This window comes from Schistocerca nitens, chromosome 1 (assembly GCF_023898315.1).
Source record: "Schistocerca nitens isolate TAMUIC-IGC-003100 chromosome 1, iqSchNite1.1, whole genome shotgun sequence".
NCBI lineage: Eukaryota > Metazoa > Arthropoda > Insecta > Orthoptera > Acrididae > Schistocerca > Schistocerca nitens.
This window is the reverse complement of record NC_064614.1, coordinates 341,817,859-341,841,194: the sequence shown is the minus strand read 5'-3', so window position 1 is coordinate 341,841,194 and position 23,336 is coordinate 341,817,859. Positions and strand designations below refer to the sequence as shown.

General features: G+C 41.8%; 1 protein-coding gene across 1 annotated transcript in view; it reads left to right on the top strand.

The window, feature by feature from the left end:
- The window catches only part of LOC126248669 (uncharacterized), a 239,137-nt gene that overhangs the window by 164,531 nt on the left and 51,270 nt on the right, over positions 1-23,336 (top strand). Inside the window, exons 5-6 of the mRNA XM_049949899.1 lie at positions 868-1,026; positions 9,351-9,476. Coding sequence (XP_049805856.1) covers positions 868-1,026; positions 9,351-9,476 — 285 coding nt within the window. The remainder of the gene's footprint in view (positions 1-867; positions 1,027-9,350; positions 9,477-23,336) is intronic.

Sequence of the window (23,336 nt, the reverse complement as noted above, 5' to 3'; positions counted from 1 at the left end):
TGCCAATATTCCTATTCAATTTTTCAGCACTAAGATGGTACATGAAATAAATTTGTTTTGTTAAAAATAAAATTTAAAAAAATTGTGAAGATAGATATGTCATGCAGTTATTCTTTTTATGTATGTCGTGGAATTCATTTGATTTGGTCATAGTACTTGGTAGTGATGAACTAAAAGAAAAGCAGTATGCCAAAATATACACTGAATGATATTTTCCAAAATCTGCATTGTGATCCCTCTAAATGCTACTGACCAATTAAAACAGAAAGAAACTCAGCCTTGTACTTTTTAAGATACCTTTTTGACTATGTACATTATAGGAACAGTTTGACTCGAGATTTACACAACCTAAGTAATGCTAATTCTGTCACTAGATTATTTGAAAATCAAAATACAAAAACTGACATATATTGTTGTTTCACATTCATAGCGACATACTGGCATGATCTAAGTAAAAATTTATATGTTATTCACTATTCATTCAAATTAGGCTGTGAATGTCAAACTTGTAGCATGTATCCCCATCTATAGAGATGCTAATTTTATTCCAGTTCACAGTTTTTGTATTTTCTTTTCTCCTAGCTTCTCTCCCTCCTTTGTACAGATTTTTAACCTGGCTCAGACATTCGCTGCATTGTGTGTACCAATTTAATTTTTACGGTCTTTTTTTCAGTGCCCTTTGTGGACATTTTTACAAATGATAATATTCACAAATAATGAACTGAGGAGAGAAAAATAGTTGAAGAATAGCAAATTTATTTTACTGCACTTAAAACTGGATTGCTGCTGTTAACAGATATTTCATTACTTCTCAATTTTTTTTTATTGTTGACACATCATTCACTTCTGTGCTATTCTCTTTTTCAGGGAGCAGGTGAAGTGCAAACTGCTCTTCTAGAGAGGCTACGTGTACTAGAAAATGATAACTGTTCACTCAGCCGTGATGCAGAAGTACAGAGAAGGCAGTATGAGCGTTGTCTTGATGATGTGGCAAATCAAGTGGTGCGAGCTCTTCTGTCTCAGAAAGTAAGGACAGTAGACGACATGCTATGTTTACAAAATATTTATCATGAAACAAAATTCATTTTATAGTATTTAAAATAAAATTAAATTTCACTAGCATATTTTATCAGAAATAATGTGATTTATTAGAAGAATAATGTTTATGGTACCCTTTTTCTGTAGTGTTACTTTAAGTGTCCTTGTAGCAAATTGACTGTAACCATGAGGAAATGAAGTGAGACCTTTGTAAATCACCACTGATACATTTTCTTGTGTGATTATCTTCCAGTGTTTTTCTGTCTTGCACTTGTCCACATTGACTCTCATAGTTGAGGCCAGTTTCTTGCAGAAAGTTAGTAATGTATTATATGAAACATATGCATGGCTGAATTATTTCAGTGTTCTAATCCATAGGTGACATTTCTTTAAGTGTAATATATTCTTTCACTCATAGCAATGGTTTTTGACTGCAAGTTTTGCGTTATGGTTCTCAGTGCACAGTAGATACTCCTGCAAATGGGTAGGCGGATCAGCTATCAGGCTTGAGGTAGGTAAGAGCATAGCATGAGCAATGTGCCCAAGCCTATGAAAAGGGAAATACAGAAGCGTCCGATTCCACGCGTCTGCTTTGACCCATAACATCACAAATATGGCGGAAACGACCATAAACCACGAATCCAATATGGCGCTTATGATGTCATTATGTTAACATTATAAACATGAAAATACATTGAAAAACAAACACACACACATTCCACAAAAAGCCTAATGACACTAACGGGATAAGTGCGGGAAATTGGGGGTTTTTGGGTGGGGACAAACTAAATATAAACAAAGATGATGTGACTTACCAAACGAAAGCGCTGGCAGGTTGATAGACACACAAACATACACACAAAATTCAAGCTTTCGCAACCAATGGTTGCTTCATCAGGAAAGAGGGAAGGAGAGGTAAAGACGAAAGGATGTGGGTTTTAAGGGAGAGGGTAAGGAGTCATTCCAATCCCGGGAGCGGAAAGACTTACCTTAGGGGGAAAAAAGGACAGGTATACACTCGCGCGCGCACACACACACATATCCATCTGCACATACACAGTCACAAGCAGACATTTGTAAACGTAAAGAGTTTGGTGAGAGATGTCAGTCGAGGCGGAAGTACAGAGGGAAAGATGTTGTTGAAAGACAGGTGAAGTATGAGCGGCGCAACTTGAAATTAGCGGAGGTTGATGCCTGGTGGATAACGAGAAGAGAGGATATACTGAAGGGCAAGTTTCCATCTCCAGAATTCTGACAGGTTGGTGTTAGTGGGAAGTATCCAGGTAACCCGGACGGTGTAACACTGTGCCAAGATGTGCTGGCTGTGCACCAAGGCATGTTTAGCCACAGGGTGATCCTCATTATCAACAAACACTGTCTGCCTGTGTCCATTCATGCGAATGGACAGTTTGTTGCTAGTCATTCCCACATAGAAAGCTTCACAGTGTAGGCAGGTCAGTTGGTAAATCACGTGGGTGCTTTCAGACGTGGCTCTGCCTTTGATCGTGTACACTGGGTTACAGGACTGGAGTAGGTGGTGGTGGGAGGGTGCATGGGACAGGTTTTACACCGGGGGCGGTTACAAGGGTAGGAGCCAGAGGGTAGGGAAGGTGGTTTGGGGATTTCATAGGGATGAACTAAGAGGTTACGAAGGTTAGGTGGACGGCGGAAAGACACTCTTGGTGGAGTGGGGAGGATTTCATGAAGGATGGATCTCATTTCAGGGCAGGATTTGAGGAAGTCGTATCCCTGCTGGAGAGCGACATTCAGAGTCTGATCCAGTTCCGGAAAGTATCCTGTCACAAATGGGGCACTTTTGGGGTTCTTCTGTGGGAGGTTCTGGGTTTGAGGGGATGAGGAAGTGGCTCTTCCCACGTGGAATGTTTCCCTCTATTATAAATATAAACAAATTTAGACACACACCTCAATACAAAACCAAACAAAACGACGAAAAAATCGACAACACAAAAACTCCCCAAATTCCACTAAACACAATATCATCTGGAATCGGACACTTCCCTTGACCTACGTAGCTCAACAGCAGCTCTCGATCCCACAAGTTAGAATCTACAACTTCCCTGGACCTGTATAGCTAAACAGCAGATCTCGATCCCATAAATTGGGATCAAACACTTCCCTTGACCTATATAGCTCAACAACTACTCCCGATACTGGAACACCAACAGCTACAACCACACATTGTAATGGATCACTTCCCTTGACCCCAACACACAACAAATACACTAAAAAAGAAAAAACACTTACCACAACAAATTTCCGGTGCCACAACCTAGGTCGGCCACCACAATCGTGCGCGCGCGCCCACACACACACACACACACACACACACACACACACACACACACACACACACACACCAACGAAAAAATACACAACCAAATGAAAGACCCAACCCACCCACACCCCCACCCCTCCAACCCAACCTCCCCCCCTCACCCCAAAATAAAAAACCCATAAACAAAAACCAAATGCAAAATTTAAAAAAAAATCAATCACAAACTACAGCTCAGCAAAAACTTCAACAAAATAGATTACTCCACAACTAAATCCCCCCCCCCTCACAAACACTCTAACAAGATCTAAACCCCCCCCCCCCCTTGAGCTGCATCCACCCACCCTCCCAAACTAACCACTTTCAGCCTATACATTTTACTAATAGCCCTTAAAAAAATGGTAGCCCTCAGGGACGCTCTTCTACCAGCAGTACTCATCTAAATGAGACTGAAGGTTGGAAGAGCGCTTCTTCCCCCTCCCAAGAACGGACTTAACAGCTCCCCACATCCCGTCTATAGTATTTGTACAAGTCCCCGTCTCATAATTTTTAAACTCTAAGCTATGATTAACAACTAAATAATTGTACCCCCTCTGACCCAACCCCCTATAAGAAGAAAATGTTGCATCTGAAACCACTGTGGAACCCGGTTCTATATAATCCTCAATTAACCCCACTAATTCCACCTTAGACCTCCCCTCCACAACCCTGAAAACACATTCGGAACACCCACCCCCCGGAACAACAGCCCACCCACACACAGACACCAACCACAGACTTACCCCTCCCATACTTCCTTTTCCCAATCTGCGACTCGTCCAACTCTACAACAACCCCAGGCCCACCCAACTTACCCCTGTTCTTAATAAACTCAGAACATACTTCACGACAAAACGAAAACCAATCAAACACACTCCTCTCACTCACACCAGTCTCATGCACGCAAAAACTATGTGAGGATCTATAACAAAAATAATACGTCATCAATACAATCTCGCGCATGCCCAACCCAGACTTCTTGAACCAGGAACTGTGCCGTATGGAGCGCCAAATGCCATCCTTACGTCAATACCACATATAACCGTCCCTGGTCCGAGATGCCGGAACTTTGGCCAATCTCATTTCTTGCCCACAAATAGAGCACTTCACAATCTCCGCTAACAAACCAAAGATCCGTCAAAACTTAATAAGTTCCAATGGAGTATTGCCCATCATTGCATGCAGGCGAGTGCTGTTGATTTTATCCTTCATATTCATACCTGACCAAAAATAGCAACCAGTTAATTTACTCAAATTAACACACGACCTACAGTGAACAGCACTACAATAACTTTCACACAAAACCACTAAATCGTTAACTCACTGAAACGAATTCCGCTAGAAACACAGCCAAAACTCGAACAACTCAGTACAATGAGCAAGACCAAACTGAACCCATTACACCACACAACACAAAACCCCTAAACACACCACCAGAGGGCATAACGGACCACAACATGACGACACCTACAAACACGCTACACTCACAAATCAAACTCCGCGCAATCATGACGTCATACACCACAACAGCCTTACGTCACGGGTCAAAGCCGATGGGTGGGATTGGACACTTTGGTCGACCCATAAAAAGTACTGTGCTGTCTAAACGAGCCATCATGATAACAATTTGACTTTCAAATTTTTGTTGTAGTTTTTGGTAATTATATTGAATAGGAAATGTGATTTTCTCATTAAAATGACACCAAGAATGATGGAAGTGAACCATTATCACACAATGTTGAAAAAGTCTGGAAAAGGCCCATGAATTGAGCCTTCTGCTCATGCAATAACTTCAACATGTGTGCGAGTGAAATCACACAAGCCAAAGCCTAGCATGTAGACGGTACTCACAAATGTGGAAACCTTGCACATAGTATCCAAACAAAAGTGTTCCTGTAGCCCACTAGAGAATTATATTGCAATCATAACCCAAAATGACATATTACCTTCAGAAAACACTTTGGAATAATAGTGCTCCAGTCATCGTAACTATCAACTGTACAAAACTGACATTTCATCAAGTAACACAAAATAATGTGCTTGAAAATCTTTTCATTCTCCATTTTCCTCTTGGTTGGGAATGAAATGTCAATCTATCTATCTATATCCGAATCCCGCTCCAGCTACTGCCGGGTCTGAGTGCTGATGAGTCCTCTCCATTTGGCTCGGTCCTCCCACCACTTTTCTTCCTCCATTTGCTGCCAGGTCACACCTCTCCTTTTTACAGATATTCTCACTCCCATTTTCCACCGTGTTCTTGGGCGCCCTCTAGGTCTTTTCCCATCCATCTTTAGTTCTTCCATAATTTTGGGGAGTCTCTGCCCATGCATCTGCTTAACATGCCCATACCATCTTAATCTCTTTCTTTCAATTTCTTCTCTCATACTTTCTTGTTTGAGGTCCTTTCTAATCTCTACATTCCTTACTCTGTCCATTCTTGTTTTTCCCTTAATTGCTCTGAGAAATTTCATTTCCCCTGCTTGCAGTCTGCTCCAGTCCCTTTCTGTCATTGTCTATGTTTCTCCACCATAGGTGACAATAGAGATTTAATAATTCGTATACATAAGGAGTTTTGCTCTTTCTGAGACTTCATTATTCCAAATCAGGTGTTTTATTGTTTGGTAGAAATTGCCTCCCTTCTGTAACCTCCTATTAATTTCGTTCGTTATTCTTCCATCCCTGGATATTTCACTCCCTAAATAAGTAAAACTTTCTACCACTTTGAGGGTTCTCCATTCTAGGTAATATTTCCATTGATTCCTTTCTCTCTTCCAAATACCATTACTTCACTCTTATCTTTATTTATTTTTAATCCATACCTTTTCATTATTTCCTTCCACGCATCAAGCTGTAACTGTACTTCTACCTCTTTATCACCCCATATTACCATATCATCTGCAAAAATCATCTTTTTGTCTTTTTCTTTTACTATATCTTTAACTGCCCTATTCATCCCCTCCATCACAACATTAAAAATTGCAGGAGATAGAATACTTCCTTGCTTAAGTCCTTGCCTTATTTCGAAGTATTCGGAGTTCCCCAATGGTGTTCTAATTCTACAATTGTGTCCTCTGTATATTGTCTTTATAACATTAATGTATCCATCTTCTATATCTATCTTCTTCATTCTTTCCCAGAGTCTTTCCCTGTCAACTGAGTCATATGCCGTTTCTATGTCTATACTCCCAACTTTTTTCCATCAGTTGATGGATAGAAAATATCAGGTCGATCGTGCTTCTTCCTTTCCTAAACCCATGCTGTTCTTCACTCAGCTCCTTTTCTATCTTTTCACTTATTCAATTTAGTAAAATTCTTTCAAAAATCTTGGCTGTATGACTCGTAAGGGTTATTCCTCTGTAGTTTTTACAAAGTCTTTTATTGCCTTTCTTGAAGATAGGAACAATGTCTCCTGTTCTCCTGTTGTCAGGTATTGTACTAATTCTCCACACGCTTGATAGTACTCTATACAGCCACTGCATTCCCACTGGACCTGCTGCTCTTATCATGTCCACTGTTCACAGCTTTTTCCATTTCTTCCCCTGTAATTTGTCCTAATTCTGCTTCCCAACTTCTCTCAATTTCTCCATTATTTGTTGTTTCCTCATGTACCTGCTCCTCAGCATTTAACAGCTTCTTAAAATGTTCTTTCCAGAGATCTTTTATATTCCCTGGATCGTCAATAATGGTACCGTCCTCTGTTTCCATCTTTACTGGTACTTCAGAAGCCTTCCTTTTATTTTTCATCATTTTATAGAACATTTTCTTATTGCTCTTCACATCTTCAAATTTTTTTGTAAACTCTTCCCATGCCTTTTTCTTTGCTGTTTCCACTATTTCTTTGCACTTCTTCTTTTCCTCTATATATCTTTTATGGTCTTCATCATTTTTAGTTTTCCACCACTTTCTCCATGCTCCATATTTTCTTCTAACTGCTTGGATTGTGGTATCATCCCACCAATTTGTCTGTCTTATTTTTTCCTTTCCGGATGTTCTGCCACATACTTTTTGTGCTGCTTCGACTAAAGTGTCTTTGAATAAACTCCATTCTTTTTCTACATCGCAGAAAACTTCTTTTGGAAATTTTTGTGTGATTAATTCTCTGTACTTCTCAGCACATTCACTCTCCTTCAGTTTCCAATCCCGTATCCTCATCACTTTCTTCTGTTTTCTATTTTTCACACACTGATTCATTTTCCATTGTCCCGCCAGTAATCTATGGTCTCCATCTGCACTCACACTTGGAATTACCTTCACATTTGTTACTTTCTCTCCCCATTCCCTATCTACTAGAATATAATCAATTACACTCTTGGTTCTTCCATCCCAACTGTATCTGGTGATAACATGACTTTCTCTCTTAATAAACCAGCTTTATGCTATTTTCATTCCATTCCTCTGGCTCAAATCCAGGAGTCTTTCCCCTTCTTCATTTCTGCCTCTATATCCAAAACATCCCAATACTTGCTCAAATCCCTTTCTGTCTTTGCCTACCTGTGCATTAAAATCTCCCATCACTATATTAGCACTCTCTATATGGTTATCTAACACATTTTCAAAGTCCATCTTCTCTTCTTTGCTACATCCCACTTGAGGTGCATAAATCTGGATTACTTTTAGTGTTTCTTTTTGGAATCTCAGGTTTAAGATTATGATCCTGTCTGATATATATCTCACATTTTCAATACAGCTTTGTACATTCTTATTCATCATTACTGCCACACCATTTCTTCCAGACCTTTTATTCCCACTCCAGTACAGTTTTCCTCCTCCTCTCAAATTCTTCTCACCTTTTCCCTTCCACTTCGTTTCACTTAGTCCCAATATATCTAACTTCCTCTCTGTTAGTACATCTGTCATTTCTTCCATTTTTCCATTGAGGGTTAATATATTAAGGGTGCCAATATGTAGGTTATTTTTTAGTCCAGTTGGTTTCATCATCTTGTACTGATGAATAGCGTCAGGTCTCCATCATTTGCACCAGTACTTGAAGAAGCAGTGGGGTCAAATCCTGAGTGGTTCGTTCCGAGGCTCAGGAGGAGGAGATTAGTGTTTAACGTCCCGTCGACAACGAGGTCATTAGAGACGGAGCGCAAGCTCGGGTGAGGGAAGGATGGGGAAGGAAATCGGCCGTGCCCTTTCAAAGGAACCATCCCGGCATTTGCCTGAAGCGATTTAGGGAAATCACGGAAAACCTAAATCAGGATGGCCGGAGACGGGATTGAACCGTCGTCCTCCCGAATGCGAGTCCAGTGTGCTAACCACTGCGCCACCTCGCTCGGTGTTCCGAGGCTCATCTGTGTTTTGAAAGCAATATATGAAGACTTTCCTACTGGCTTGCTAGGCCTAACGCAAGAAAGGATTTTCTGTTGGGGTTGTCTCCCTTAGCCTTTGGAGTTTCTCCTCCACTACAAGGCAGTGGTTCCCTTCTCATTTAATCCCCAGAAAGGAGGGTTGCCTCATCTGCCAGCTACGCCGTTTCGAAGTCTTCCTTCTCCGCCGTCGCTGCCATTAAGGTCTTCACCTGTAACCCTGGGCATGGGTTCCGTGTTATACCCCATGGGATTGGGTCCCTGCCTGAACTCAGCCATCCTAGCACTCCGGCCTATTGAAGTGTAGGATGCCCACCCCCGCGACATGGACGCGCCAGACAGGAATTACCCCAGTGGAGGAATAGGGAAGGGCACCCTACCTCCCTGGAGCCAGGTTAATGATTGTGCATGGTGCCACAATCAAAGGAAATGTCAACTGTTATTTAAAAATTCGTACTGGCTTTACCTGTATCTGAACCTGTTGAGTACCAACTGATAGAAAATGTTGTCTGATACTGTGGCAGTTCATTAAATTATTTGCTGATAACTTGTGTTTTGGACATTAGTTATTGTTAGTATACTTCATGACATCAGTTATGGACTGTTAGTAATTCTTTTGCAATTTATGTTCCTTAACTGAGATCCATGTTAACACTAGGAATCTTTTCCAGGGCTTGCGAGAAGAAATAGGCACTCTGCAAAGACGTATTAAAGATCTTGAAGCTCAGAACAGAGCACTTACAGCAGTTTTAGTGCAGCAGTTGCAGCCTCAAGCCACTCCATCTCCTGCGTCCATGGTTAGTTTCTTGTAAAATTCCTGACTTTTTAATGTGAAGTTTAGAGAAAACCATTAACTCCACATATTACTGATTTGATTCTAGTTAAAGACAATAACCTCATTTATTAAAATAAAATGGATTGATTTAATGTATGATAAACCGAATATATAATTGTGAGATGTCTGCTTGTGTGTGTATATGTGTGGATGGATATATGTGTGTGTGTGTGTGTGTGTGTGTGTGTGTGTGTGTGTGTGTGTGTGCGCGCGCGAGTGTATACCCGTCCTTTTTTCCCCCTAAGGTAAGTCTTTCCGCTCCCGGGATTGGAATGACTCCTTACCCTCTCCCTTAAAACCCACATCCTTTCGTCTTTCCCCCTCCTTCCCCTCTTTCCTGATGAGGCAACAGTTCGTTGCGAAAGCTTGAATTTTGTGTGTGTATTTGTGTTTGTTTGTGTGTCTATCGACCTGCCAGCACTTTCGTTCGGTAAGTCACATCATCTTTGTTTTTACATATATTTTTCCCACGTGGAATGTTTCCCTCTATATATATATATATATATATATATATATATATATATATATATATATATATATATATATATATAACAGAGGGAAACATTCCACGTGGAAAAAATATATCTAAAAAGAAAGATGATGAGACTTACCAAACAAAAGCGCTGGCAGGTCGATAGACACACAAACAAACACAAATATACACACAAAATTCTAGCTTTCGCAACAAACGGTTGCTTCGTCAGGAAAGAGGGAAGGAGAGGGAAAGATGAAAGGAAGTGGGTTTTAAGGGAGAGGGTAAGGAGTATGTAAATAAAACTTAATGGGGTCGTTGTGGGGGTGTTGTGTGGGTGACATGGTACTAGAAGGTCGAAAGTGTAACGTGAGGCTGAAATGAAAATGAATATAAAAATATGTGGGGAGAGATAAAGGTGAAGTAGAAAGCAAATGGAGATCTGGTGTGAAAAGAGGCGAAAAGGGGTTGGTTGGAGCTGGGTTATGTTGATCCTGTGGTGAAATAGTGTAGGTAGAAAACGATGTGCATAAAGGTTAGGTGGTTGTGTTGCCGCCAAAACACGTTAAAGGGTGGAGAAATTCGGGAAAATTTCGAAAAAACTACGTGAGGATGTATTAAAAGTAGTGGTATGGTGGTGGCAGATTATGGAAATGAGGCTAACAATTGTCTGGTGGAGAAATAATAACGTTAAAACCTGTGGGAAGCGGCTAAAAATGATCGGTGATGTGAAAAAACGGAAATCGAAATAAAGCAAAAGTTATTAAAACTAGCCGAAAAGGTTGTTTAATAGCTGAAAGGAACTGACTCCTTACCCTCTCCCTTAAAACCCACTTCCTTTCATCTTTCCCTCTCCTTCCCTCTTTCCTGACGAAGCAACCGTTTGTTGCGAAAGCTAGAATTTTGTGTGTATATTTGTGTTTGTTTGTGTGTCTATCGACCTGCCAGCGCTTTTGTTTGGTAAGTATATATATATATAGTAAGCTGTGGAAAGCCTTACAAGAATATAAATAAATTGTAAATAAAGGTAACAACTTGCAGAACAGTGGAAATGTTGAGTCGTCAACAGGCACACAATCAATACAGGAAATATTTATTTACCAGCCATCAAAATAGGAACATGAGGTACAGGACAGATACACTATTCTTATGCAATAGAACTGCCAACTGTTAGCTCTTTGTTTTAGGTTTTAAGTCTGTTTTTGTTTGTCATTCAATTTTAGATTAATTCAGTTTTATTTTACTTGGACTTAGAAATGGCAAAATTATTCTTATTATTTTTAAGCCTTGGCATTTATTTATTTATTGACACTTCTTTTTGCATGTAATCATCAATTGTTGACTCTTGTAATGTCACATTTATGTATAAAGGTTAATACATGATGATGATGATGATGATGATGATGATTATGATGATGATGATGTTAACGACGTCGATGTCTGGGCATCACTAACCAGCACAGTGTACAACAAAGGGCATTACAGAGATTTGTTTGACCTTTCCATAGTGCCCAAATTTCTCTCATTCTCTCAGAATGTACACTTCTATTTTCATGTTAGGTTGTTCTGGTTTTCTTAAGTTTTTCTTTCAGGTCAACAGTTCAGTCGTGAATCTTCCATGTAAAAAGTTTTTTGTCTGGCATATTTTGTTGTGTTTTTGCTGCATTTTTCAGGTCTACTTTTACTGCACCAATCCATTTTACTGTACCAATTGTAGCTTTACTTTGACTTCTACATCTAAATCCATACTGTACAGACCGCTCCAAAGTACATGGTAGAGGGTACCCCTCTCCATTCCATTCAGATATGGAGTGTGGGAAGAATGATTTTAAATGCCTCTGTGTGTGTTGTAATTAATAATTGATCTAATTTTGACCACATGTCCTCTACAGGAATGATAGAAACATTGTAAGCAAATACTTTCAGGATAGTTTCATCTATCTTTAAGTATCTGGCATTTTAGTTTCTGTAGCTTCTCCATGACACTCCCTCACAGGTAAAACAAACCTGTGACCATTCCTGTTGCTCTTCTGTGTATACATCCAGTAGCCCCTGTTAGTCATATTTGGTACAGATCACACACAATTGAGTTATATTCTATGATGGGTCAGGCAACTGTTATGTAACCAGTCTCCATCATAGACTGCTTTCAGGATATTCTACCAGTGCACTAAATCATGTCACCTTCTTTACCTATGACTGAGCCTATGTTATCTTTCCATTTCATATCCATACAAACTGTCACACCCAGGTATTCGTATGAGTTAACTGATTCTATTCTAAACATTTAAAGATACTGCCAATTTTTGCATCATGTTGAAATCTTGTCAAGATCTGACTAAATATTTGTGCAGCACTTTTCAGACATAAGTACATTGTAGATAACTTTCAGAGAATTCCACAACCTGTCTACTGGTTGGTTCCATTGTTCTAATGTGCCTGTAGAATTGTAGTTGCGTTTTTTCCTCTTATGAATAAGTGCTGTATACTTTTCAGATCCTGTATTTGCTCTTAGTTTGTAAGCTGCTTATTCAATCTAATTTGTACGTAAAGTTTTCCCAGTTACTTTTCATGCCCTGTCAGTCTGTTTGAAATGTGTTTCAGCCTCATAAAGGCATCCTGATTTGATGACTGTGTTGTAATATCTTAGTTTTATGTATTATGGGATTAATTTTTTAAATTTCAGAACTGTTTTTTTCCAGGCCAGTCACCTGAATTACTTTGAGTAAACATTTGAACTGAGAAACTGTCAGTTTTTCCTGTAATTAATTTTTAGATTTTTTGGATGCCAGATTTTTGCAAGGCATGCATTTTGTTTTCACTTATATAAATATAAATGTTTTTACAAATTTCAAAGTACAAAATAAGGTAATTGTTTCTATGCTTATTTTCAATGGTGTATATCTGCTTCTCATAAGTGCACATCTGCCTCTAACAAACAGTTCTGTCATGCAGCACAGATTCTTCCATCGTCTATACCTAATTTTGTATCTTCTTTCACTACTTACCAGGGTGCGATTCGTGCTTTTACCAGTGGGGGGGGATGTCTTCGGGGGCTATTAGAATTATATATGTTACCAGCTTGGACCGTGGCATTACGCATGGTTAAACAGCTATTTGTAAATAGATGTTAATGCCGAAACTCCCTATTCACGCATCCCTTGTTATATCTTTAAAAGTACATTATAGGTAAAGCTTATTTACAAAATCCTCTACATACAGGTATACGAGGGGAATTCAAAAAGTAGAGGCACATTTGTGAAAAGCTGTACTTATTCTGATGATAGAAAACTGAAACATATTAATAGTATTAATAGTAAGACTTATTAAAAACTTTCAGTATTTGGCTCCACAAATTTAAATTATATGTAAAGTTTTACTCCAGTGCTTGGGAAATAAACATCCCAGGTTGGGACGCATAAACTAAAACCAGAGGAGGGGATGGTCTGATGCAGAGGGGGGGAAATCCCCCCCATCCCCCCCTGCAAATCGCACACTGCTGCTTACAAAAATTTATATACGATAGTAGCTTGCAGATCTATTAACAAGTAGACCTTGGTTTCATAGTGCATACAGTAATCTGGAATTATTTCAGCCTATAGAGGTATTTATTTATAAGAAATGATTTTAAGTTCATTTTAGTAAGTCCTAAATATGTGCGGTTGTGTATTCTGGCAGTTTGTTGTTTGACAGTGTGCCACTGATATGTGTGTATGAGCTGTGGTCTGTTATTTTTAATTATGTCATTTTCCTGAAATAATAGAGCTGTAATAATTTATTTCACAACATTTGTGTTTATCACACTTCTGAGATTGGTACAAAAATTTGTCACCACATCTTTCTAGCCTGACCTTTCACATCTCATGTATTGGACCACACCACACTGACTGCTACTGCCATATGGCAGTGCAAGTCAGTTTTTGCTGGAGTACTGGTTATGCTTTGTGTTATTCATTAGACTGAGTATCTCACCAAAGTAATTTGGAACCATTCTAATAAATGGCTACATAAAATCCTAACAATAAGAAAAATACTGATGTTTTCCTTTGGCACTGGACACTGCATGAAATATGGCCAGATGTTGATTCGAAAATGGATGATGATTTATTCAGGATTGAGCTTTCTGGATTATTTCAGAAAGCTTAGGAAGCCTTACTCATACATACTAATGGACAATACTGATTCTACTTTTCTCACATGCAACTGCATGTACATGTGATCGGAGGCTTTCCCGGCGTATGTGTTGTGTCCAGGGCTCTCGGGTGTCCAGCCGAATGCGATCGTTCAAGTCCCATGGTGCCTCAGCGAATAACCTTTATGTCAGTCAGGTGGTTCTGATGGAATGGTCTGTCTGCTCACTGTCGGCGTTATTTATGTCCGTCAGTCGGGCTTTGATTCCCTGCGCTGACAGTCCGATTGCAGCCACCGACATTCTGATTGCAAGCACCGACACTTCAATTGCAGCCACTGACAATCCATTTGTGGGTGTCGACCCAGGTCTATGCTGTCCACGGCGTCACACTGGGTGGTGGAAGATGCAGAATTCCGTGGAGTGTCCCCGGCAGGCATCGTGGAAGGATCTTGTGTTCGCTTGAGGCGTGGCTCCTTGATATAGCTAAGTCATAGTTTCCATCCGTTGCTGAGTTGAAAACTGTGTCTCGATTTATGAGATTGTCCGTTATGTGAATTTAAATGGCCTGCTTGAAGATGCTGTCACTGTAGAAGCTGTTGGGGGGCTGAATCTTGGTATCTTCGTAATTCACATTGTGTCCAGTTTCCAAGCAGTGTTCTGCCAGTGCTGATTTGTTGGGCTTGCCTAGGCATGTGTGGCATTGGTATTCCTTGCAGCGGTCTATGACTGTTTGGATTGTTTGACCGATGTAAGATTTGCTGCAACCACATGGAATATTATATACACCCACTTTCTTGAGGCCAAATCCGTCTTTCACTGTCCCCAGTATGGTGCGTATCTTGGATGGTGGTCGGAAGACCATGTCAGTTTTGTGTAGTTTTAGCAGTCTCCCAATTTTTGACGTCACGTTTCCTGCGTACGGTAGAAAGGCAAGGCCTGGTTCCTCATCTTTAGACTGTTTTTCATCTGGGCTTCTGCTGTGTTTCTGTCATCTGAGGGCTGTCTGGATCTGTCGATTGCTGTACCTGTTCTTGTGGAACACATTTTCTAGTGCAAAGAACACCAATGCCAAACGGACCTAGGCCAGCCCAACAAATCGGCACCGGCAGAACACTGCTTGGACACTGCACAGAACGTGAAATATGAAGAGACCAAGATTCTGGCCCCCTACAGCTTCTACTGGGACAACATCTTCAAGAAGGCCATTGAAATTCATGTAATGGACAATCTCATAAACCGAGACACTGGTTTTCAACTCAGCAAGGCATGGAAACCATTACTTTGCTCCACCAAGGAGTCACACCTCAAGCGGACACAAGATCCTTCCACGATGGGTGCCGGGGGCACTCCACGGAATTCTGCATCTTCCACCAAACGGCGCGACACCGGGGACAGTGTGGACCTGGGTTGGTGCCTGCAAGCGGATTGCTGGTGGCCACAATCGAAGCGTCGGTGCTCGCAATTGAAATGTTTGCAGCCACAATCGGACTATCGGCACAGGGAATTGAAGTCCAACTGACGGACATAAACAACACTGAATATCAGCAGACAGACCATTCCATCAGAACCAACTGATGATGGTGGAAAGTCTATTTGCCAAAATATCATGGGACTTCAACGATGCAACCGGCTGGACACCCAAGAGCCCTGGAAACTGCATGTCCATGTTTTTTTTTTTTTTTGTAACAAGTGTAAGAAGGGAAGATCCAGACATATTATTGTCATTGGAACAAATTGGCACAGACTTGTTTGCAATATTTGCAGTGTTGAATGTTGATCCTTGACCTACCTGAATGAAGTCTCTGAATTATCTATACCAAAAACTTTGAACTTTGAAAACTTAGCCTTCTTTTCCTGCTCTAGTGTTGAATGTTTAGGTTACGGTTGATGCGGGGCTTGCTGTCATGTTCAGTAAAGTTTATTTAATATCTGAGGTAGGCGTATAAACAAAATACCTTGTTCACCAAGTGGTGGCAGGAGTAAACACATAAAAGTTAGCAAAATGCCCAAGCTTTCGGAGCCAATGGCTCCTTATTTAGGTTTAAGGATTTAAAAGGAAGGAAGAGGTATGAAGGGAAAGCCTTGTTGAGGTTTAGGAAATTGGGAGAATTATGGAAAAGTCACCCAGAACTGCAGGTCAGGGGCGACTTACCAGACAGAATGAGAAGCAAAGACAGTCTGCTGGGGACTGCTCCAACATTGTACAGCCTTTCTCATAGGGCTAATGTAGCCAAAACTGATTCTACTGAATAATCCCATGTGCAGATGATCAATTTGTGTGCTTTCACTGCTCTTACCTAACACATCTATGCCATAGACTGCACAGTTTTGGAGCAATAATTATAAATATGAAATAGTAAAGACACTACCCACAGCTCTTGTCTTTTTTTAAGTTTTCATCACTTTGCTGATCACATGTGCATTTGTAAACAAATTATTTTAGTTTAATGAAATTCACGATGATCAATTTTGAAGACTGAAGATAATTTGATGCTGCATGTACATAGTTATGAAAAATGATGCGTTTACTGTACTCAGGGCCTGAAGGTGGTATAATGTAACACCAAAATTGATTGTAAATAACATAAGACCTATAAGTGTGGTGACAACGTCATTCCCACTCCAAGAGGCCTTGTTGGAGATTATATACCCTTGCCTCCCTCCGATGTTAGAACAGACTTACCCAGTCAACTATTAAGGGGACCTGAATAGTAATATGGACTCATGTGACATGGTGTAACTGAACATTTCTTGCATTAACAAATCATTGGAAGAGATGGCAAAAGAAGTGTTAAAGGAAAGAAAAAGCTCCAAGCTGAACTGGGAATTGAACTCTAGATATTTGGATTTTTGGTCAGGCACTACTCACCGAGCACACTGTTTTGATGTAACTAAACATAATTTATTTTACGATTATGCAATGCAGCCATATTCTGACAGAAAAGTGCTTCTCTATGGGACACACGAAGTGTTCAACACAAACTATGGGGAAGGGACAGGGCACATCTGCTCTAGTTTTATAGGGATTTCATTTGATTGCGGCTGGAGTTATAAGTGCACAGTGTATGGATCAGCGAGGTCTTTGTACCTGAAAGTCATTACGCTGTACACCATGAGGGAATTACGCTGGACATGGGTGCTTGCAGCACCAGCCCCATACCCATTGAGAGGCTGGTGAACTGCTACTAACCATCCAGCAGCAGCTTCTACATCTACATCTACATTTATACTCCGCAAGCCACCCAACGGTGTGTGGCGGAGGGAACTTTACGTGCCACTGTCATTACCTCCCTTTCCTGTTCCAGTCGCGTATAGTTCGCGGGAAGAACGACTGTCTGAAAGCCTCCGTGCGCGCTCTAATCTCTCTAATTTTACATTCGTGATCTCCTCGGGAGGTATAAGTAGGGGGAAGCAATATATTCGATACCTCATCCAGAGACGCACGCTCTTGAAACCTGGCGAGCCAGCTACACCGCGATGCAGAGCGCCTCTCTTGCAGAGTCTGCCACTTGAGTTTATTAAACATCTCCATAACGCTATCACGGTTACCAAATAACCCTGTGACGAAACACGCCGCTCTTCTTTGGATCTTCTCTATCTCCTCCGTCAACTCGATCTGGTACGTATCCCACACTGATGAGCAATACTCAAGTATAGGTCGAACGAGTGTTTTGTAAGCCACCTCCTTTGTTGATGGACTACATTTTCTAAGCACTCTCCCAATGAATCTCAACCTGGTACCCGCCTTACCAACAATTAATTTTATATAATCATTCCACTTCAAATCGTTCCGCACGCATACTCCCAGATATTTTACAGAAGTAACTGCTACCAGTGTTTGTTCCGCTATCATATAATCATACAATAAAGGATCCTTCTTTCTATGTATTCAAAATACATTACATTTGTCTATGTTAAGGGACAGTTGCCTCTCCGTGCACCAAGTGCCTATCTGCTGCAGATCTTCCTGCATTTCGCTACAATTTTCTAATGCTGCAACTTCTCTGTATACTACAGCATCATCCGCGAAAAGCCGCATGGAACTTCCGACACTATCTACTAGGTCATTTATATATATTGTGAAAAGCAATGGTCCCATAACACTCCCCTGTGGCACGCCAGAGGTTACCTTAACGTCTGTAGACGTCTCTCCATTGATAACAACATGCTGTGTTCTGTTTGCTAAAAACTCTTCAATCCAGCCACACAGCCGGTCTGATATTCCGTAGGCTCTTACTTTGTTTATCAGGCGACAGTGCGGAACTGTATCGAACGCCTTCCGGAAGTCAAGAAAAATAGCATCTACCTGGGAGCCTGTATCTAATATTTTCTGGGTCTCATGAACAAATAAAGCGAGTTGGGTCTCACATGATCGCTGTTTCCGGAATCCATGTTGATTCCTACATAGTAGATTCTGGGTTTCCAAAAACGACATGATACTCGAGCAAAAAACATGTTCTAAAATTCTACAACAGATCGACGTCAGAGAAATAGGTCTATAGTTTTGCGCATCTGCTCGACGACCCTTCTTGAAGACTGGGACTACCTGTGCTCTTTTTCCAATCATTTGGAACCCTCCGTTCCTCTAGAGACTTGCGGTACACGGCTGTTAGAAGGGGGGCAAGTTCTTTCGCGTACTCTGTGTAGAATCGAATTGGTATCCCATCAGGTCCAGTGGACTTTCCTCTGTTGAGTGATTCCAGTTGCTTTTCTATTCCTTGGACACTTATTTCGATGTCAGCCATTTTTTCGTTTGTGCGAGGATTTAGAGAAGGAACTGCAGTGCGGTCTTCCTCTGTGAAACAGCTTTGGAAAAAGGTGTTTAGTATTTCAGCTTTACGCGTGTCATCCTCTGTTTCAATGCCATCATCATCCTGGAGTGTCTGGATATGCCGTTTCGAGCCACTTACTGATTTAACGTAAGACCAGAACTTCCTAGGATTTTCTGTCAAGTCGTTACATAGAATTTTACTTTCGAATTCACTGAACGCTTCACGCATAGCCCTCCTTACGCTAACTTTGACATCGTTTAGCTTCTGTTTGTCTGAGAGGTTTTGGCTGCGTTTAAACTTGGAGTGAAGCTCTCTTTGCTTTCGCAGTAGTTTCCTAACTTTGTTGTTGTACCACGGTGGGTTTTTCCCGTCCCTCACAGTTTTACTCGGCACGTACCTGTCTAAAATGCATTTTACGATTGCCTTGAACTTTTTCCATAAACACTCAACATTGTCAGTGTCGGAACAGAAATTTTCGTTTTGATCTGTTAGGTAGTCTGAAGGTAAATTGAAATCTCCTCCTAAGACTATAATATGCTGAGAAAATTTATGTGAAATGTATTCCAAATTTTCTCTCAGTTGTTCTGCCACTAATGCTGCTGAGCCGGGAGGTCGGTAAAAGGAGCCAATTATTAACCTAGCTCGGTTGTTGAGTGAAACCTCCACCCATAATAATTCACAGGAACTATCCACTTCTACTTCACTACAGGATAAACTACTACTAACAGCGACGAACACTCCACCACCGGTTGCATGCAATCTATCCTTTCTAAACACCGTCTGTACCTTTGTAAAAATTTTAGCAGAATCGTTCGTCAGATGTGTCAGCTACTCACGCTCACACTTCCGCAGCGTACCTTACCATTGCTCATCGTGCTATGGAATGCCTCTTTATGAAACGCCCACAGGTAATGAGGCCATTTTGGGTCTGTGCGAAATGTGTAGGAGTCCCTTCGTGTGGGATATGTACGGGCTCAAATCCTGAGTTTTAACTGACTGCCATCCTCATTTCTGCAGAAGCCCAGAGCAGTTTTAGATTTAGTGTAGTACAAAAGAGATTGCATTTCTGATTATGTTTTTAATGTGATGTTTTCTGACATTTTAAATGGACACCACAACCATGTAGCTGTATTTACAGATGGGTCTACCTTAACAGGGGGACTCTGTTGGTTGTTTTGTTGCTTTTGGTGATCATTGTGTCCTCAAGATTTGGTTGTCTTCAGAGATCACTGTCTTTGATACCAAATTATCTGTGCTCTTCAGGTCACTGGTGCAGATGAGGTGTGCCACACCTGCTAAATTTTTTATCTGTTCCAACTCCATGAGTGCCCTTCGGTCTCTGCAACACTTGTACCCAGCTCAGAAAATTGCCCTCCTCTGGCTACAATGGCTGGGGAAGGAGGTGTGTTTCTGCTGTGTGCGTAGGGCTATTGCGACGAACGAAAGGGCAGATGTAGCAGACTAGGAGGCATGTCTTGATCCTTGGTTAGATCAGTGTGCACTCTCTCGTCTGACTGTTGAGTTACAGCATCATGTGCTAATGGGAAGATGAGTGGCTGGAAGTGATGGACAATAAGCTCTGTCTAGTAAAACCTACAGTGCAGCAGTGGTGTACCTCTTTTCAGCCATGTGGATGGGACAAGATTCTCCTTATTGTCTTCACATAGGCCACAGCTCTATGATTTATGGTTTCTTGTACCCTCCAATGTGTAGTGCTTGTTGTGTACATATCATTGTGCACCACAGTATATGAGACTGTGGTTTATTTTCTGACCAGAAGGCAGCAGCAGATTTGCCAACACATCTGCACTTTATTTCAGGTAACATACACACAGATGTGGTGAGAGTTTTAAGGTTCTGTGATATGTCCAACTTGTTTACTAAATTTTTGCGGAGATGTTCTTAATGTGTTAATGGGGCGACTGGCTCACCCATGCAGTTTATAAGTGGTCAGCCATTCAAATTTCCCTGCCCCCCCTTTTTATTATTATTATTATTATTTTGTTGTTGTGTGGTATTACATTGTTTTAATCACAGGCATAGCACCTTTCACCCTTTCTCAGTTGTCTTTGGACATACAAGATAAGAGTGATTGTGTGGCTCAGTGCGAGCGAGGTGAGAGTGAGTGAATGAGTATCATTTTATGGATTTCCACCTTGCTGTATGAAACAATTTTGGATACTTTATCCACATTTGTTTGTTTCGATGACTGTAAGGGTGCTGACACGCTTGCCGTTGAGTGCCCATAAGCTCTGAACACCCACACACACACACACCAAAACAAACTAGATAAAAAAGTTAGTAGGGCCATATCTCAGTGAGGAACCTAAAACTTTTAGCACAGGACACAAGTATGTAGTGGAACTGTGGATCAAGTTTGAAAGAATAGTTGACCACAAACTGCATAGATATGTATCCAGTAGAACAGTTCATAACGGGAAGGACCCGCCATGGTATACAATCACTGTAAAGAAACTTCCAGAGAAACAGGGACTGCTGTATAATAAATGTAAAATAAGACATAGAGATATAGGTAGAAAGGTGCTAAATGAAATGTGTTTTGGCTGTCAAGAGGGCAACATGTGAAGCCTTCAGTGACTACCATAGCAGAAGACACTGAAAAGATCTTTCACAAAATCTCAAAGAAATTCTGGTGAAATGTAAAGGCTGTTAATTAGCACTGAAATTAATGTCCATTCACTTGTGAATGAGACAGGAACTGAAATTGAAGGTAGCAAAGCAGAAGCATTTACAAAGAAAACACCAGGGAAATTGCTCCACTTTGATCTTCGTACCACTGAAAAGATGAGTGATATAAGTTTTAGTGTCAGTGATATTGAGAAACAGCTGCAATAGTTAATGTTGAATGAAGCTCCATATCCCAATGAAATCCCTATCAGATTCTATCTTGAGTTTGTGGCTGAGTTAGCACCCTTCATTAACTATATCATCTCACAGATCCCTCAAACAAAACCTGTGCCCAGTAGTTGGAAGAAAGCACAGGTCATGCTCATTTACATGAAGGGTAGTAAAAGTGATCAACAAAACTACTGTCCAGTGTCCTTGGCATCAGTGTCTTGTAGAATCTACACTCCTGGAAATGGAAAAAAGAACACATTGACACCGGTGTGTCAGACCCACCATACTTGCTCCGGACAATGCGAGAGGGCTGTACAAGCAATGATCACACGCACGGCACAGCGGACACACCAGGAACCGCGGTGTTGGCCGTCGAATGGCGCTAGCTGCGCAGCATTTGTGCACCGCCGCCGTCAGTGTCAGCCAGTTTGCCGTGGCATACGGAGCTCCATCGCAGTCTTTAACACTGGTAGCATGCCGCGACAGCGTGGACGTGAACCGTATGTGCAGTTGACGGACTTTGAGCGAGGGCGTATAGTGGGCATGCGGGAGGCCGGGTGGACGTACCGCCGAATTGCTCAACACGTGGGGCGTGAGGTCTCCACAGTACATCGATGTTGTCGCCAGTGGTCGGCGGAAGGTGCACGTCCCCGTCGACCTGGGACCGGACCGCAGCGACGCACGGATGCACGCCAAGACCGTAGGATCCTACGCAGTGCCGTAGGGGACCGCACCGCCACTTCCCAGCAAATTAGGGACACTTGCTCCTGGGGTATCGGCGAGGACCATTCGCAACCGTCTCCATGAAGCTGGGCTACGGTCCCGCACACCGTTAGGCCGTCTTCCGCTCACGCCCCAACATCGTGCAGCCCGCCTCCAGTGGTGTCGCGACAGGCGTGAATGGAGGGACGAATGGAGACGTGTCGTCTTCAGCGATGAGAGTCGCTTCTGCCTTGGTGCCAATGATGGTCGTATGCGTGTTTGGCGCCGTGCAGGTGAGCGCCACAATCAGGACTGCATACGACCGAGGCACACAGGGCCAACACCAGGCATCATGGTGTGGGGAGCGATCTCCTACACTGGCCGTACACCACTGGTGATCGTCGAGGGGACACTGAATAGTGCACGGTACATCCAAACCGTCATCGAACCTATCGTTCTACCATTCCTAGACCGGGAAGGGAACTTGCTGTTCCAACAGGACAATGCACGTCCGCATGTATCCTGTGCCACCCAACGTGCTCTAGAAGGTGTAAGTCAACTACCCTGGCCAGCAAGATCTCCGGATCTGTCCCCCATTGAGCATGTTTGGGACTGGATGAAGCGTCGTCTCACGCGGTCTGCACGTCCAGCACGAACACTGGTCCAACTGAGGCGCCAGGTGGAAATGGCATGGCAAGCCGTTCCACAGGACTACATCCAGCATCTCTACGATCGTCTCCATGGGAGAATAGCAGCCTGCATTGCTGCGAAAGATGGATATACACTGTACTAGTGCCGACATTGTGCATGCTCTGTTGCCTGTGTCTATGTGCCTGTGGTTCTGTCAGTGTGATCATGTGATGTATCTGACCCCAGGAATGTGTC